At 38.1% G+C, this 15,880-nt stretch overlaps 1 protein-coding gene across 1 annotated transcript in view; it reads right to left on the reverse strand.

Annotated features, from left to right (window-relative positions):
• The window catches only part of LOC124119420 (SCY1-like protein 2), a 328,929-nt gene that overhangs the window by 123,987 nt on the left and 189,062 nt on the right, over positions 1 to 15,880 (reverse strand). The window contains exons 9-10 of the mRNA XM_048399279.1: positions 15,578 to 15,703; positions 4,619 to 4,795 (exon numbers count right to left, since the gene is read on the reverse strand). Coding sequence (XP_048255236.1) covers positions 4,619 to 4,795; positions 15,578 to 15,703 — 303 coding nt within the window. The remainder of the gene's footprint in view (positions 1 to 4,618; positions 4,796 to 15,577; positions 15,704 to 15,880) is intronic.

Raw genomic sequence — 15,880 nt, forward strand, 5'->3', positions numbered from 1 at the left:
TCAATAACGAATGAATGTTATCCGATCTGGCTGGATTTTTATAGGGCAAGAAATCGGGGAACGCATGTGCATTTCAATTTGCACAGAACTCACATGAATCAGGTTACCATGGCCGTTGCCAGGCGATCTGTTTTATTGTCATTTGCTTTGTTTTTTTATCATCAAATTTCATTTTTCCGCACAAGGTAATGTTAAATTCTAGAAACTTTGCCAAAAATTACCAAGGTATTTAAATGACAACTTTTCATGCAATGTTACTTGGGGTGACGTTTCTTTTCATACTTACTATTCTACTTACATCCTAATTTCTCCCCCCTCCAGCTACATAACAACCTATTCTAAAACTAAAGATAGAGGCATCTTGTTAAACTTGTGGACCGCTTCTGTTCGTTTTCTTTTAGTGAAGTCATGGAAGTTGTTGGAAAGGATTTGAACGTTTTCCCAGTTGATGTTGTGATTGGGAAAACATCCAAATCCTCTCGAATAATCTCCATGACTTCACTAAAAAACAACTAACAGAAGCAGTCCACATTTTCCGCTACAAGCCATCATTCAATAGAGATCAAAGTATTTTATCCCATCCTCCTACTATGTACTCATTAAGCAATAACCACCACACCTATCTGAACTTATCATGTTTAGTCGGCTTCATGTCTCATTGGCTTCCAACTGTGTGTTCTCTGTCCATCATGTTGTGACAGTATTTATTCCTTCTTTACTTAAGGGTAAAATTAATACAGATAAAACAGCTGCATTATGTACCAACAGACCTGAATGGGGAAGGTTTCGTGTCATTCTGTTGAATGTTATGACTTGACATTAACTCAGACTGTTGTTGGCAGTATTAAAACTTTTATTAACCACTGTATTTTCCGAAAGGTGTGTGTCTGTAAACCTCTCAAAGACATGATTTTTATTAACATTATTGGCTATGTCTTTTTTGTAAGATTAAACATACATGAAATGACATGTAAAACATCTTATTAATTTTCAAAGTGAGGCGTATATATTTTTACTTGGCTGACAGATTTCCTGATCTCAAATTTACATAAATTTTGAAGGTTTTTAGCACATTTGCTGTTTTTTTATTAGTTTTCAGTAATGAAATAGCTAAAGTAAGTCAATATATGACGCGGAGTAACCCACTGACTTGTCATTAAAAACACAAACCACCATTATCTGTTTTTTCTTCTTATAATTTAAGAAATCACTTACACAATATCATTATACAAATTCAATCAATTTCTTGTTCTTGACCGTTGACACTAAATGTTTGGAAAAGTGATTAAAGCTGCAGTGAATATAAACATTTTCACTGGATCTGATGTCAACAGATCAGAAGTTCTGATGACAAAGTTTCAGATACTTCATTATCTGCTGAAGGCAGTTTAAGTTTCTACTTAGGTGACAAAATCACAACTGGAAGGCATGAGAACTTCAGTATAAAGTGAACTAGACACAATACTTTCTGTTTCAGCTCAAATGTAATGCACATTTTTAAGTGACTTAATAAGACCAGAGCTGAAAAGGCCTTGATGCTAATCACCTAGGGCCATGATGAATTTATTTGGAGCCAGTATCACTGCTTTTAGTTATATATTAAATAGTGCCTTACATTTAGTGAATTTTAGATGTGCATATTTTAAACAGATATTTTTACTTTCATGTCAAGAAAGTTATTGTTCCAAACTGTATTTATTAGTGTCTGACTGTGAACATGTATACATGTTTTAACCTGTTCATAAAATCACCTGTCTGTCTGTGTGGCAGACTGACAGACAGACAGATTATTTTATGATCAGTTGTGTGACCAATAATTGACACTGTATTCAACATCACAAATTTATACTGAATGACTAAAGACTGAATTTAGAGTGACAAGGTATTTGGTTAATTAAGCGGTTATTTGGGCAGTTTGCAAGCACCTCTCATCACAAAGTGATACTGAATGAATAAAGACTGAATTTAAAGCAAGAACTTATTCAATTAATTACATTGTTGTTTTGTGTAATTTGCAATCACCTCACATCACAAAAGGAAACAAATTTAATATGAAATGATCAACATGTTCAGTGAGGACAAACTCGATAAATGAATTAAAGTTATGAAGATCACATTTATTAGGGTTTTAACAACCATGTTCATGTGAAAACATAATACATTCTTCTCCCTTTACAGTTGTTGACATTCTCTTTCATATCTGTTATATACATAGAACATATTAGCATTATTTCATCTCCATCAGCTTCCATTTTGCAGCAGCATAAACATCAACGGTCACAACAAGTACCACTGTGCAATATAACAGTAGCAGCATAGGAATTACATATAAAATAATTATAACAATAAATATGACAAAATCAGTAACCTCCTTGAAAAAGAGAAATTTATCTTTTTGTATGCTGTGAGAACAGTTGTGGCAGCATATGCTCCACGAAGAGGGTATTTAGTTTCTTATTTTGCCACAAAATTACAAAGACATATCATTTTTATCCCATGACACCCACTTGTCCCTGAAAATAAGAATAGTTTAATTGTAGTTATTACTTTACAGTAGTTATCCATAAAAAAGCATCACAAATTCATCATCTGCTATGTTTCAAATGTTACAGCATGGAAGTTGAGACTTGTCCGGGGAGACAATTCTGTCTAATTAACTTTTGCGGTTTCTAATAGAACATATGTTTGTACAATAGTCCGCCATCACCCTGGACAAACTCTGATATCAACCGATAGAAACAGTTCTGGCTGTAGGGATCCTATGTGTCATCCGTTGATCCGAAGGCTATCAACCAACCTCAACCCCAACCAGCAGTGTACACTCTCTTGGAAAGTACAAGAAGACCCATCCATGTGGATCCGAAACTTCAAGTGGCTCTCTTCTACCTATACCTGTGGCCATTGGCCTTTCTTCATTGGGTCCGCGGGCATCCCAGCCACCTTCTCTGTGCAGATCCGAAGCTTCAGGTGGCTCTCTCCTCCACAAACCAGTGATGGGTAAAACATACACTGTTGAACCAACATCTAACTGCCTCAGACTGCTGGGATAGTTGCAGTCCTATCTTTCTTCATCATCCATGGATTCAGTCCAGAAGAAGCCAACCCTGACTCCAAATCAGTGGTGAGGTAACCTTCATGGTCGGGCCAAGACTGTCTGGTCCATTCCGTCCGACTCGGCTGTGGGAAATCAGATATACACAACGTCAATGACCATCTGGCCAGATGTAACCACATCTAGTGGTGTAATTTCTCTGTCGGACCATGACTGTCCCATCCGTTCCGACTGTGGGGATGACAAACATATACATCAAACCCATCTATCAGTGTATTTTCTTACAGTCGAAATGTGACTGTCCAGTCTGTCTCAGCTGTGGAAAACCTGGATCTTCCTCCACGGACCCAAATGCTAATGGGCGTCCTCGACTGCATTCAGTGGTGTACTTTCAGCTGTCAGTGGTTGGCACATGTTGACTCTCAAGTACTGTCTTCCAGACTCAAGCTGGTCCACAAATCTACCTACAGAACCTGAGAGGAACATGTACCGGGTGGTGTAGACTTTAATTCTTGTAATGGACAAACACTGGCCTACCACAGCCACAGTAGGTCCATAAGCTCCCATGGTGTGCATCTGTTTTAAGTAACCTGATACTCCCCACCCCATTAACCTGCAGCTGAGGGAGTCTCAGGATGGGAGATACTATAAATATCTCAACCAGTTATAGATAGTTGTCAGGGAAGAAGACTTCTTTTGAATATCTGAAGATTTTTTTCTGAAATAAAGGATTTCTGGCAAGGATGTAATTGGGTTTTGCTTTCATAGAAATTAAAATCATATTTAGATATGTGCATAAAAATTCAGAGGTACAAAAAAATATACAAAGATTCTTCAATTTTCCCTTGTGTTGAAATATATATGAATAAATATATTTCACATCTTTATATATTTTCACATTCAATGCCTAAGTAAAGCTTTCAAAATGTATTATGGTGGACATGTACAGGACATTTCCAAATATGATTAATCAGTGACAAAATGATATCTGATGTAATTCCTTGTGACTTGCCTTTGCATGTGTTTGTGACTGGTGCCACCTGTGAAGGTAGCAGGGTGTGCTCACCTTTTTCGGGAACACCGTGTATCACCATGGTTTGATAGTGATTTAAAAACACATGCTCATGATATAGTCAGATTTTCAAAATGGACTGCTTTTATCCCAGAGAAGATATTTACCAAGCTTAATGATAAGTGTTTTACTTCTTTCATGGGGTACTTGCAACACATTCTGTAAAAACACTATCCAAGGGGATATAAAAGAGAGATAGAGAGTGAATGAATGCTAAACATGGTAGTCAACAAAATCCTGGCTATCCCAGAGACCAGTATATCAATGGTGTTGGCCAGGCATACCATTGAATGAGAACATGAGCAACATTCAATGCAATGTCACCATGGTACAGCATGCTCCAAAGACAGGTCACACACAGTGGCAATCAGTAAAAGTAGGGGTTGCTGAGAACCTACTCTCACCTGTCATCCAAACAGGATAATATGACAAAGAATATTTCCTGAAATTTTACTTCTGGAATATTATGTAAAAGAGGTCAAATAAAGACTTACCAGAACAGGCTTAGTTGAGCTGAGAATGGACCTGAACTGAGGTAGGATGATGTCCATATAATCATCTCGAGGGGCAAAATCTATCATAGTGAGCAGGGCAGGTAAGGCATACACAATGTTCTCAGAGGTCTTGCAATCAGCACAAAGAACAGGGAAGACATTCTTATACAAAAGTTTCTGCAACAAAGAATAGGAGAAATATTTTCACAAAGTACTGACAGCATAAAGCATGGTATATATGTATAGAATAGTAAAGGAAAAAAGTAACTGTACTTCATATAAAGTGGTGTATATGTTATGTTACTGAAAATAAAAACATAGTATTTGGTCATTCGATTGACCAATGTTTCATGTGACAAAATTCATTACCAAAACCCCTTCCTGATCACAGGGAACAGAGAGAACAACTGACCACCATTTGCGTTGATACAGGTGATGCAGCAGCAGCAGCAGCACTTTGAAGACACCAGATGATTGAAAAACGTGTGTGTGTGTGTGTGGGGGGGGTAGATGTTGTTCCAAATGTCCCATTGGCCCAACTGAGCAGGCATTACCTCCTGGTCCTGGTCCTGTTGTATTCATTGGACCATCTCATCCCACACATGTTCTATGGGTCTGGAGAACAGCTGGCCACAGCAATGTTATGCTGCCTCAAAAAGTCAACAATGTGTGAGCGGGAACTATCCTGCTGCAACATGACGTTATGTCCCTGCATTAGCACAAAGGGTAGAACATGATCGCCAACGATGTCATCCCAGTAGCATATGCCATTCAAATTGCTACCAAGAATGATGAGTTATATTCTCCAATGAGCTGTGATGCTACTCAATACCACTACACTTCCATCCCCAAACTGACAACACTTAGTAACGCATCAGAGCTGTCCAGATGAAACCTGCAATCATTTGTATCCTGTCTCAATGTTGTTGTTGGGGCCTGATGTTGTGCTCCCTCAACCGGTTGCATGCAGTTCTGCCACTAATTGGTCACAACCCCAGAATTGTGTAAGGTGTTAATGTGGCAATTTGGTATCGATTCCACAGATGTACAACCCAAAGACAGTTGTCTTGTTGATGTTGCTCTTCTTCCAAAGAGATCATATTGTGTTTCGATGGACATTAAAGTGTCTGGCGACTTTATTTTGTGCAATTCCTGTTTGCAGCATACCCATGGAGCATAGACGTTATGTTTCCTGATAGCTAAACAATCATTGTGTGCTGTTCACATTAAATAAACATGTGTGTGAGCATCATGCTCCCAACAAACAAGCAAACATCCAAATTCATCACCATGCATTAACATGCATGTGGAAATTGGGATATACACAAGTCACGGAGATGTCTTCACAAATATGTATTGAAAGATGCATTATTTATTTCCAGAATGAATGTATTTTCACTGAACTTGATATGAAGCTCAGTTACTTTTTTCCATTAATATATTTGTAGTCATTATTTTCTCATCTATTCTTAGGAGAGTAACATGGAAAGCTTTGGGGAGAGAATTCAGCAATCTTAACCTATGAACATGATGAACATTTATTTTCCTAAAGATAAACATAATGCATATAATACTGAAAGAAAATGGGTACAATATGGGAAGCCCATTGCTAGTGTCCCCCGATGTGATATTGCTGGAATATTGCTAAAAGCGGCGTAAAACCATACTCACTCACTCACTCACTCACTGAAAGAAAAAGAAAAGAAATTACTACCACTAGACCCTGTATCTCACCCAAATGTTAAGGTAATGAAACAGTATGTTAAGTATCATTGCATATAGTAAGGAAATTACTCTGAGATATTAGATAACAAAGGGGGCAAGGTGATGGGAAATGGGGTTTAACATTTCCTACAAGATTATTGCACTTTTAAAGCAACATGCATGCATATGTATGTGTGGCTGCTTGTTCAGGCTAATGCTGGCTTTATAGTGTTAGCCCACTGAGATAAAATGCTGCAATTGAAACATGGGTATCCCATTCAGAACAGTATACTGACTCCGAGCCGACCAGTCCTTTTTTTATCCTCTTAATGCCGAGCGCCAGGCAGTTCAACAACCAGTACCATCTTTTACCATCTGTTGGTGTTACACAGTCAGAGTATCGAACCACCAACATTCAACTCTTTGGGCATGTCTATTTATACTCAGAAATCTGATGATGGAGGATCTAAATTTCCCTGAGTGTGCTGTAGCAATGTCTATTTCAAAAGTGTCCCACCAGACCCATCAAGCTCCGGGTTAGAATAGGTCTTCAGCAAACCATGTTTGTCTTAAAAGGCGACTTACACGATCAGGTGGTTAGGCTCGCTGACTTGGCTGATGCATGTCATCATATTATGCAGCAAAATTTAAGAAACAATGCACCATACTTTATCGTAAGTCCAGAGATGTTCGTAAAGTTGGAGTGGATCATGTCCTTGAGACAAGGGACAATCCCTCATCCTCGATATTGAGCAGTGACATGAATCCACCTTACAACATTTAAATCACTATTAAACTGCAGAGACATACACCTTCGACACTTGTCAGTGTGTCTTTTTGTGTGTATCCGCCCTTTGTTTGACTTTCCCTTGTGACTTGTGACTCCGACACTCACTCCCACTGTGAGTGGGACAACTTTTCATCCCTGAGGATAATGCTTGTTCTATCCCCATGGGTGAGACATGCAGCATTTGTCTGAGACAAGCAACCTACAACCTGAGCTATACCCCAGTGTATTATCATGGGATAACATTTATACTAAGTTATCTTATAATAATTAGATCTACATCAAGTGCTTTTATGAGTTATCATGGTGTAATATTTATACATCATTTCATATAATTATAGTTTAGCAAGTAATAATTATCATTAGGTAAAATGCATATATAAAATATCAGTAGTTTCAGTTAAAGCTTTTTTAGATGGTTGCTAGCCTAAGGTAATGGGAGCGCGTCTTCTGGACATACTATTCAATAAGACAAGAGTTACGTCTACATAGTTTAATTGATTTGAAGCTTTTAGATAAATGCTAGCCTAAGGTATCTCCCAGACAAAGGATATTTATTTAAGTATATCTGTCATCACCTACCGGGGTATATTAGAATAACATTACTTCAATTAAGACTCATTAAGGATTAGCCCCCATACAAGCTCGTCTATAGTGCATTAAGGATTAGCCCCCATACCAGCTCATCTACAGGGCATTAAGGATTAGCCCCCACACAAGCTCATCTATAGTGACACCCTAATCTCTTTCAAAGCATCCAGTAAATATGTCAACAAGATTAGTGCCAGTCCAACAGGATAAACAGGATTTAGTATTCCCCTCTGTCTAGCCATCCATTTAGCTTAGGACACAACCAATCGTGTATCAACCAATCACATTCCTTTCTATTGTTTAAATTTTTGTTAAATACATACTGTAGGCAGGTTTTAACCAAAAAATAAACATCATAAACATCTACCACTGGCAACAACAGAAAATCCAACCGGAGGATCTAAACATACTCACAAAGATAGGCAACAAATCTACCATCTTTCTAGGAGACTTCAACGCCCACCACCCTTCCTGGGGCACGGGAGATAAACTAGATAATCACGGCAAACTAATATCAGAATGGATAGAAACAAATAATTTAGTACTACTAAATAACAACCAACCTACCAGATACGACAAAAACAATAAAAACATGTCGGCTATCGACCTAACCATATGTACAGCAGACTTAGCTCAAAGTACCCAATGGGAAGTTCACGACGCCCCCCTAGGAAGTGATCACTTCCCCATAAACATAACCATAGGAAACACTAACGTCCCAAATCAATCCGAAAGTTCAGAACCTAAATTTAACTACAACCAGGCTAACTGGGATAAATTCCAAGACATATGCAACCAAGCTAACCTAGTAGAACTAGAAAATAGTGACCCAGAAATATATTGCCAAAACCTAACGGACTTCATAATAAACGCAGCCAAAAGCGCAATCCCCTTTAAAAAACCCAATAAATCGGGTAGGCCCTCTGTACCCTGGTGGAACGAGGAAATAGAACTAACTAGACAAAAACGTAAAACAGCCTTCAACAAAGCCAAACGCGACCATAACCACATACCAGTAGCTCACCAACTAAACCACCAGGTACAAAACCTAGTTAAAATAGCAAAAACTAGAGACTGGAAAAAATTCTGTGAGGGATTAAACAACCGTACAGACGCCAGAACGGTCTGGCGTAAAATCCACGCCGTTAGAGGCCTAAAACGTCACCAAAAGACACCTAACATAAATAACTCAACAACCCCTAGCGAAAAAGCAGACAACCTAGCAAACCACTTTTCGGCCACAAGCAGTAATAACAATTTCAGTGACAAATTCCAACTAAAACTTAAAACAGAAACCAAACCTAGCCAAGACCCAAATAATGACGCCCTAGAAATAAATCAGCCGTACACAATAGAAGAACTCAATTATGTACTCCAAAATAGGAAAAAGGGAACAGCCCCAGGACTAGACCTAACCTCCTACCAAATATTAAAAAAACTCCCCCCTAAATTACTCCAGACACTACTCAAACTATATAACCTAATCTACATAAAAGGCCATGTACCAACCCCCTGGAAAGAGGCGCTAATCATACCTATTCCCAAACCCGGTAAACCAACCAACCAAGCTAACTCTTATAGACCAATCTCTCTTACTTCCAACCTTTGCAAAGTAATGGAATCCATGGCCAAAAATAGACTTCAACACTATCTATCTCAAAATAACATAATAAACTCAGATCAAAGCGGTTTCACTCCTGGCCGCTCCACCCTAGATAACCTCGCTCGTCTCGAACAGGATATTAAAACCGGTCAACTAAACAAACAATACACAACAGGCATCTTTCTGGACTTCTCTAAAGCCTTTGATATGGTATGGCATAACGGATTAATCCAAAAACTTAAAAAAATAGGACTTAAAGGTCAAATCGTAAACTACATCCAAAGCTTCCTCCAAAACCGCAAAATTACAGTGGGTATAGACCAGGCCTTGTCAGAGCAGTGTCCCCTGGAAAACGGCACCCCTCAAGGCAGCATTCTTAGCCCCACACTTTTTAACATAATGATAAACGACCTATTTGATGGCTTATCCCCCAAAATAAACACCTCAAAATTTGCGGATGACGGAGCCCTATGGATCCGCTCCAAAAGTATCTTAACATCTCAGGACTTACTACAAAAATCCCTAAACAAAATACAAAACTGGGCAGACAAATGGGGCTTCTCCCTAAACTCCGAAAAAACGACAGGAATAGTATTCAAACACAAAAATATGAGACGGGCCTCCCCTCTCCTCAAACTAAACAATAAACCAATCATATTTCAAAAGCAAACTAAATTCCTAGGTCTAATCTTCGACGAGCATCTCTCCTGGGATGCTCACGTCCAAAACCTAACCACCAGATGTAGCAAAGATCTAAACACACTAAGATGCCTAACCGGCTCCAACTGGGGAGCCTCTAAAGATACCCTCCTCAGCCTCTACACATCCCTAATCAGATCTAAACTAGACTACGGCTGTGCCATATACGATACCCTAAACGAAACCCTAACCAAAAAACTAGATTCAATACAATATCAAGCCCTCAAACTAGTAACACGTACTCAACATGGCACCTCCCTCACATCACTTCAGGCCCTTACAGGAGAAATGCCACTAAATTTACGTAGACAACACTTAACACTAAACTTCTGGGCAGCATCTCAATCAAACCCCCTTCTCCAAAACATGCTAAACCAAAACATACGTCCCCAAAACCAGGCACTAACTAGAAAACACCCTCTACTCACCCCAATATCCCAACGAATAATAAACTACCATAACGAACACCAAATAGGAAACCAACAACAAAACTGCAAACAATCAAACGTATTCACCCCAAAACTTAAAATCCCCAAAATAGACACATCCCTAGCCAACACAATAAACAAACAAACCGACCCAAACCTAGCTAAAAGCACATCACTAGCTTACATCCATCAAAAATGGCCAAATTGGTGTCACATATACACAGACGGATCCGCTGATCCGATCACAAATCACACAGGTTTCGGAGTCCATATAGCCCAACCAGTCAAAAATACTCAATCCTTCCGACTCCCAAACAACCAATCTATATTCACCGCAGAGCTCATGGGTATCGCCACGGCGCTCCACAGCCATCACACCAAAAACCAAAAAAAAATCTTAATACTCTCAGACTCACTAAGCGGACTTCAGGCCCTCCAAAACAAAAACACCAAAAACCGCCCCAAATTAATAAACCAAATTCTCAAAAGCGTAAACAAACTAACAGAGGCAGGCAAAAACATACAACTTATCTGGATACCAGCTCACGTAGGAATTTACGGGAATGAAAACGCAGACAGAGCCGCAAAACAATCCCTAAAAATACCAGACATAAGCCTTAAGCTACCAATATCTAAAGCAGAAATCAAAAGTATAAACAAACGTAAAATCACCCAAAAATGGCATAACCTCTATCAAAACACAAAAACCCAAATCCTAAAAACCCTCAAAAAACCCCTCACCAAACCAAAAATCCTCCATCCCTCCAAAAAAATCGATAGAATAATCACCAAACTCCAAACAGGACACACCAAACTAAATAACCACCTTCTAAAACTAAAAAAACACGCAAACGGGAAGTGCCCACACTGCACTCACCCAGAAACAATAGACCACGTACTACTACATTGCACCCACTACCTCACACAACGTACAACATTACAAACCAACCTAAATCCAAATAACGCTCTTACCTTAGAAGCAATCCTTAACCCCCAAAATAAAATAGAAAACTTCAAAGCCCTAGGCATTTACCTAACCAAAACAGAACTAATTAACCGTATTTAAAACTTCACTAAACCACCAACACTAAACATCCAAAAAACATCAACTCACCCCCACACACTCCCTTAGTCCCAACCACTCCCCCAAGGCATGTATTCCAAATCTCAAAATTTCAAAACTTTATATAAGCAACCACTAAACCCCCCTCCTTGGTTGCACTCCTCTCGCTACCACTTTTATACCACTAAATGGCCCGGCCGGGCCCGTGTGCGAAATACGCTCCAGTCGGAAAGCGCACGTAAAATCTCCTAATATAAGTAAGTAAGTAAGGTTTTAAGCAGAGAAGGGGTTTGACTCTTTTACCAAGCAGACCTCTCTCCCACAGCCCAGAGTGTGTACCGACTCTCTGTGGCACCCTCAGTTATATTCTAAGATATTGTAAATTGTTAATTGTTCTTGTAAATAAAATTGTGATTAGTCTCCTGTGACTGTGGCTCTTTGCTGACTAATTCCCCAAGAAAACCAGCACGTCATTTGGAAGGTATTGTTCACCCAGAACAGTTCCATGATAGTATTACACACAGTATATGTCTCATGAAATAAACTTAAAATTCCTTAACACATGACAAGGAGTATATTTCAAGCCATGGACAAATTTTGAAACAAACAGTTTACATGTAGTACAAAATATATATCATGTTTTACCATTATATATTCGTAAGCAGCCAACTGTGTTTAAATGTTTACATAATTCCGCACAAAGTGTGATCACAAATATGAACATTATAGTATGCAAGTATGTCATGCTCAATATGGCAATCTGAACAATGAAATGCCATGTACTGTATGACCCAATGACAGAACATACCGGTACGAACATACCTTGAAACAACTATGTAAATATCCAAACAGTGATCCATTGAAATCTGTATATTATGAAAGAGTTTTTATGTTTTTCATATGTCAACAGCCACACACATGGTAACAATCTATGCATGATGGTCACACGACTTCCACACATTTTGCATGATATTCTTCCCTCTTTCAAACCGATAAGACTTTAACTAGGTCCCTATAATTTTGTATGCACTACACACAAATGAATACACTGAATTCTTCACAATAGAAAATATAAGAACGTTATGGCAGTTTTACCAAAGTATTCGCAGAGGAAATACTTGGCCTTTCATAATTTGTGGGTCACATGTTCCAACATACATATGGTTTCATTTCGGATAGAACAGTATATAAATAGGTAATGACCAGTGGATAGTGATGATCTAATCACCAACCTGAGACTAGACACCTATAATTATATAAACATGCATAAACAAAGCTTGGGATAAAGTTTTCTAATTGCTGGACTTGTTTGATCTGAAAGACCTGTGACAGGACTTCAATTATGATGAAAAATGGTACACATGCTGTCAACCTACACTTATAAAGCAAGCCCGAATTGAGTATTTTTCTGATTTCACATGATTTAATATCATCAGTAAATACTTGCGATATTCTACCAAGCATTAACTCAGGTCATTCTCTTATCTCTATGTCTCTTCAGGGGTAAAACTATTTACTTGTCTTGTACTAAGAAAAAACTTCTGAAGATAAATGAAAAAGAATTAGAAACTACATTAGCAACATTAGAAAAACAAATGGATTTGATTTTGAAGGGGAAAAAACTGTGAAAAATAACTTTGGTGAAATAAACAATCATTGAATTCACAGTATGTTGATCAGATCTAGGGCTAAATGGATTTAACATGGAGAAAAGCCAACCAAATATTTTCTGAAATTAGAATCTAATTTTTCTAATCTATTCACTGAATTGGAAAAACAAGATGACTCTGTTCTATGTAACAGCAAAAAAATACTTAACAAAACGAAATTGTTTTACGAAAAGCTGTACACAGCACAAGATGCAACACCAATTGATTTATATTTTAAAGACATTAATGTACCAAATTAACTGAAAATGAAATTGCCACCTAAGAAGGAGAGTTAACCAATAGATAATTATCAAAAGCATTGAAACATTATCAGAATGAAAAAAGCCCAGGACCGGGTAATTTTACAACAGAGTTTTTGAAAATATTCTGGAAAGACTTTGGAGAGTTTTTACTGAAATCAATCAATTGTGGCTGCAAAAGAGTAAATTTCACAGAAGCAGGTAAATAACATGCATTCCCAAAGGATATAAACTTAAAAATATCTGAAAAATTGGCGCCCTATTTCTCTTTTAAATACTTTATATGAAGCTGGTGCTGCAGCCATTGCAAATAGAATAAAAAAGATATTACCTGGTATGATAAGTGAAGACCAAAAAGGTTTTGTTGTTGGTAGGTATATTGGAGAAGTAAAATAAAACGTGATGTTTATGATGTTGAATCCTGAACACAGGGAATTATAGCCCCTTATATTAAGTAAATAATAGCATCACAGAAGTTGAGATGGGTAAGCCAATTAAATAAAGGCAATCAAAAGTGGAGTTCTTCTCAAACAGACTGACCAGTAAATGGTCGATATGGCCTGCAGACAGTTATTACATAAATAAAAAAAATATCCCAGTCAATAACAAATGCATTCTGGAAAGATGTCCTTTTAGCTTGGTCGAAGTTTATTATCAAACTTGAAACTCCAAATTTCTGATCAAGACATTCAAGCATGAATGAAAATGCTGTAATATGAATATAAAATTTATTTATTTTTAAATCTTGGGTAACCAAGGCTACCCATTCAATCTTCTGTATGTCAGTTCTACTGGGCTTGTGTAGATTGTGGTCATAAGTTCTTTTAGGCATCATCATTTCCATTCAACTTGCAATGGACATTGATGTTGTTGATGTTGCAAAATATTTCAGAAACTGCATTAACAATTTGGTGATATACATTTGTACTTTAAATTATTTGTTTTTGTTTTGTTTGTTGTTTAACATCATAGTCATCAATAATCCTTCTAATATCATGTAGGCCTGTATATATAATCAAGTTTGGTCCAGATTAAACCAGTGATTGATATTATGAGTAACACCCCACACTGTAGGGGTACGATGACACACCCAGAGACAACCAAGACATGTTAAATTGCTGACAATGCTGTAATGTGGTATTTGTTTTTTGTTGTCGCAAGAGACATGTCATAGGGGAACGACCATGTAATCAGCTTGTCGGATGTACACCTCAAAGACTTCCTGGATCACACCACATCATTAGAGATGGAACAACCCAAGAAAGCCTCACTACAGGGATGAGGTGAGAAACCACTTCTAATTCCTCACTTTGTATCTAAGTCCAGGTCATCAATGACCAGCGAAGAGACGCCTGTAGTAGGTGATGGCCGGGTCAGCACAGCTGTATTTAAGGTCTTCCAGGGGGAAACCCCTTCCAGAACATGTACTATTGTTACAGTGGGTTTCAGCCAATGCCCGCATTTTGTCAACATTGATTGACCATAGAAATGCAGGAATTGCTGAAACTAAGGACTTTGAGTACACAGCCCAGACTGGGGATGTGTCAAACATATATACTAATCCCATCAGTTATGCTTCTTGACAACACACACAGATTGAGACAAGCCAAGACCCAGGCTGGAGTGAAATATCATTCCATGACCTATTCTACTGTATAGAAAAGAGAACATCTTGAAAAGCAAACTCATCATTTCAGAGGCCCTTTCCAGCTCTCAGATTGAAAATTGTCCGACAGATATCGGCATTCCATCCTTGCTTATTAAGCTATGTGGTGATTGGTGCCCCAATGCATATGAGCACTATGTTACAGTGTATGATTCAATGTGTGAAAAACTTTCACCAGGTTATCCTCTTGTTGTTGTTTTTAGGTCTTATGTTTGCGATTAAACATTTGTCATATTTCAAAGAGATCATACCATGCTCTCACATCAAACAGACCACATTACTCAGCCAATTAACAGCCACACTTTCCTTGATGGCTAAAGCTTTCAATGCATAGAATGTAACACTCACTGTAAATGTACACGGTGAGCAAAGGTGTCTTGGAGCTATTCTTCATTTATCTATAATGTTGGGTCCTCATGGACAGTGGCAAGAAAGATACATATGAACAGATGTAGATTGAAAACAAAGTTTGTATATGAAGGAATTGGTTAATGAACAAAATATCTTACCCTAGGTATGTTCGGGATGACTTGAGATAAATTTGCATAGGCTTCAGCTTTGTCAGCAAAGTCCTTTCTATCATATGTATCAAGGTGTTGAAGACTTGCCACAACAGGATCTTGGAAATACCGAAGCTGAGGAGAAAGAAGATTAGTAATCATTAGTTACTCTTTGATCTCAGTATCCAGTGACTGTCACTTTTAGTCCATCTTTGGATTACTCCAATTCTTCCCAGCAGGCCCATGGTATTACCATATATTGACCATTCTAATTAAGCCCTTGCATCCATATACATGTTTTTAATTAAAAAT

Source organism: Haliotis rufescens, unplaced genomic scaffold, assembly GCF_023055435.1.
Source record: "Haliotis rufescens isolate VD_foot unplaced genomic scaffold, xgHalRufe1.0.p SCAF_2, whole genome shotgun sequence".
Lineage (NCBI taxonomy): Eukaryota > Metazoa > Mollusca > Gastropoda > Lepetellida > Haliotidae > Haliotis > Haliotis rufescens.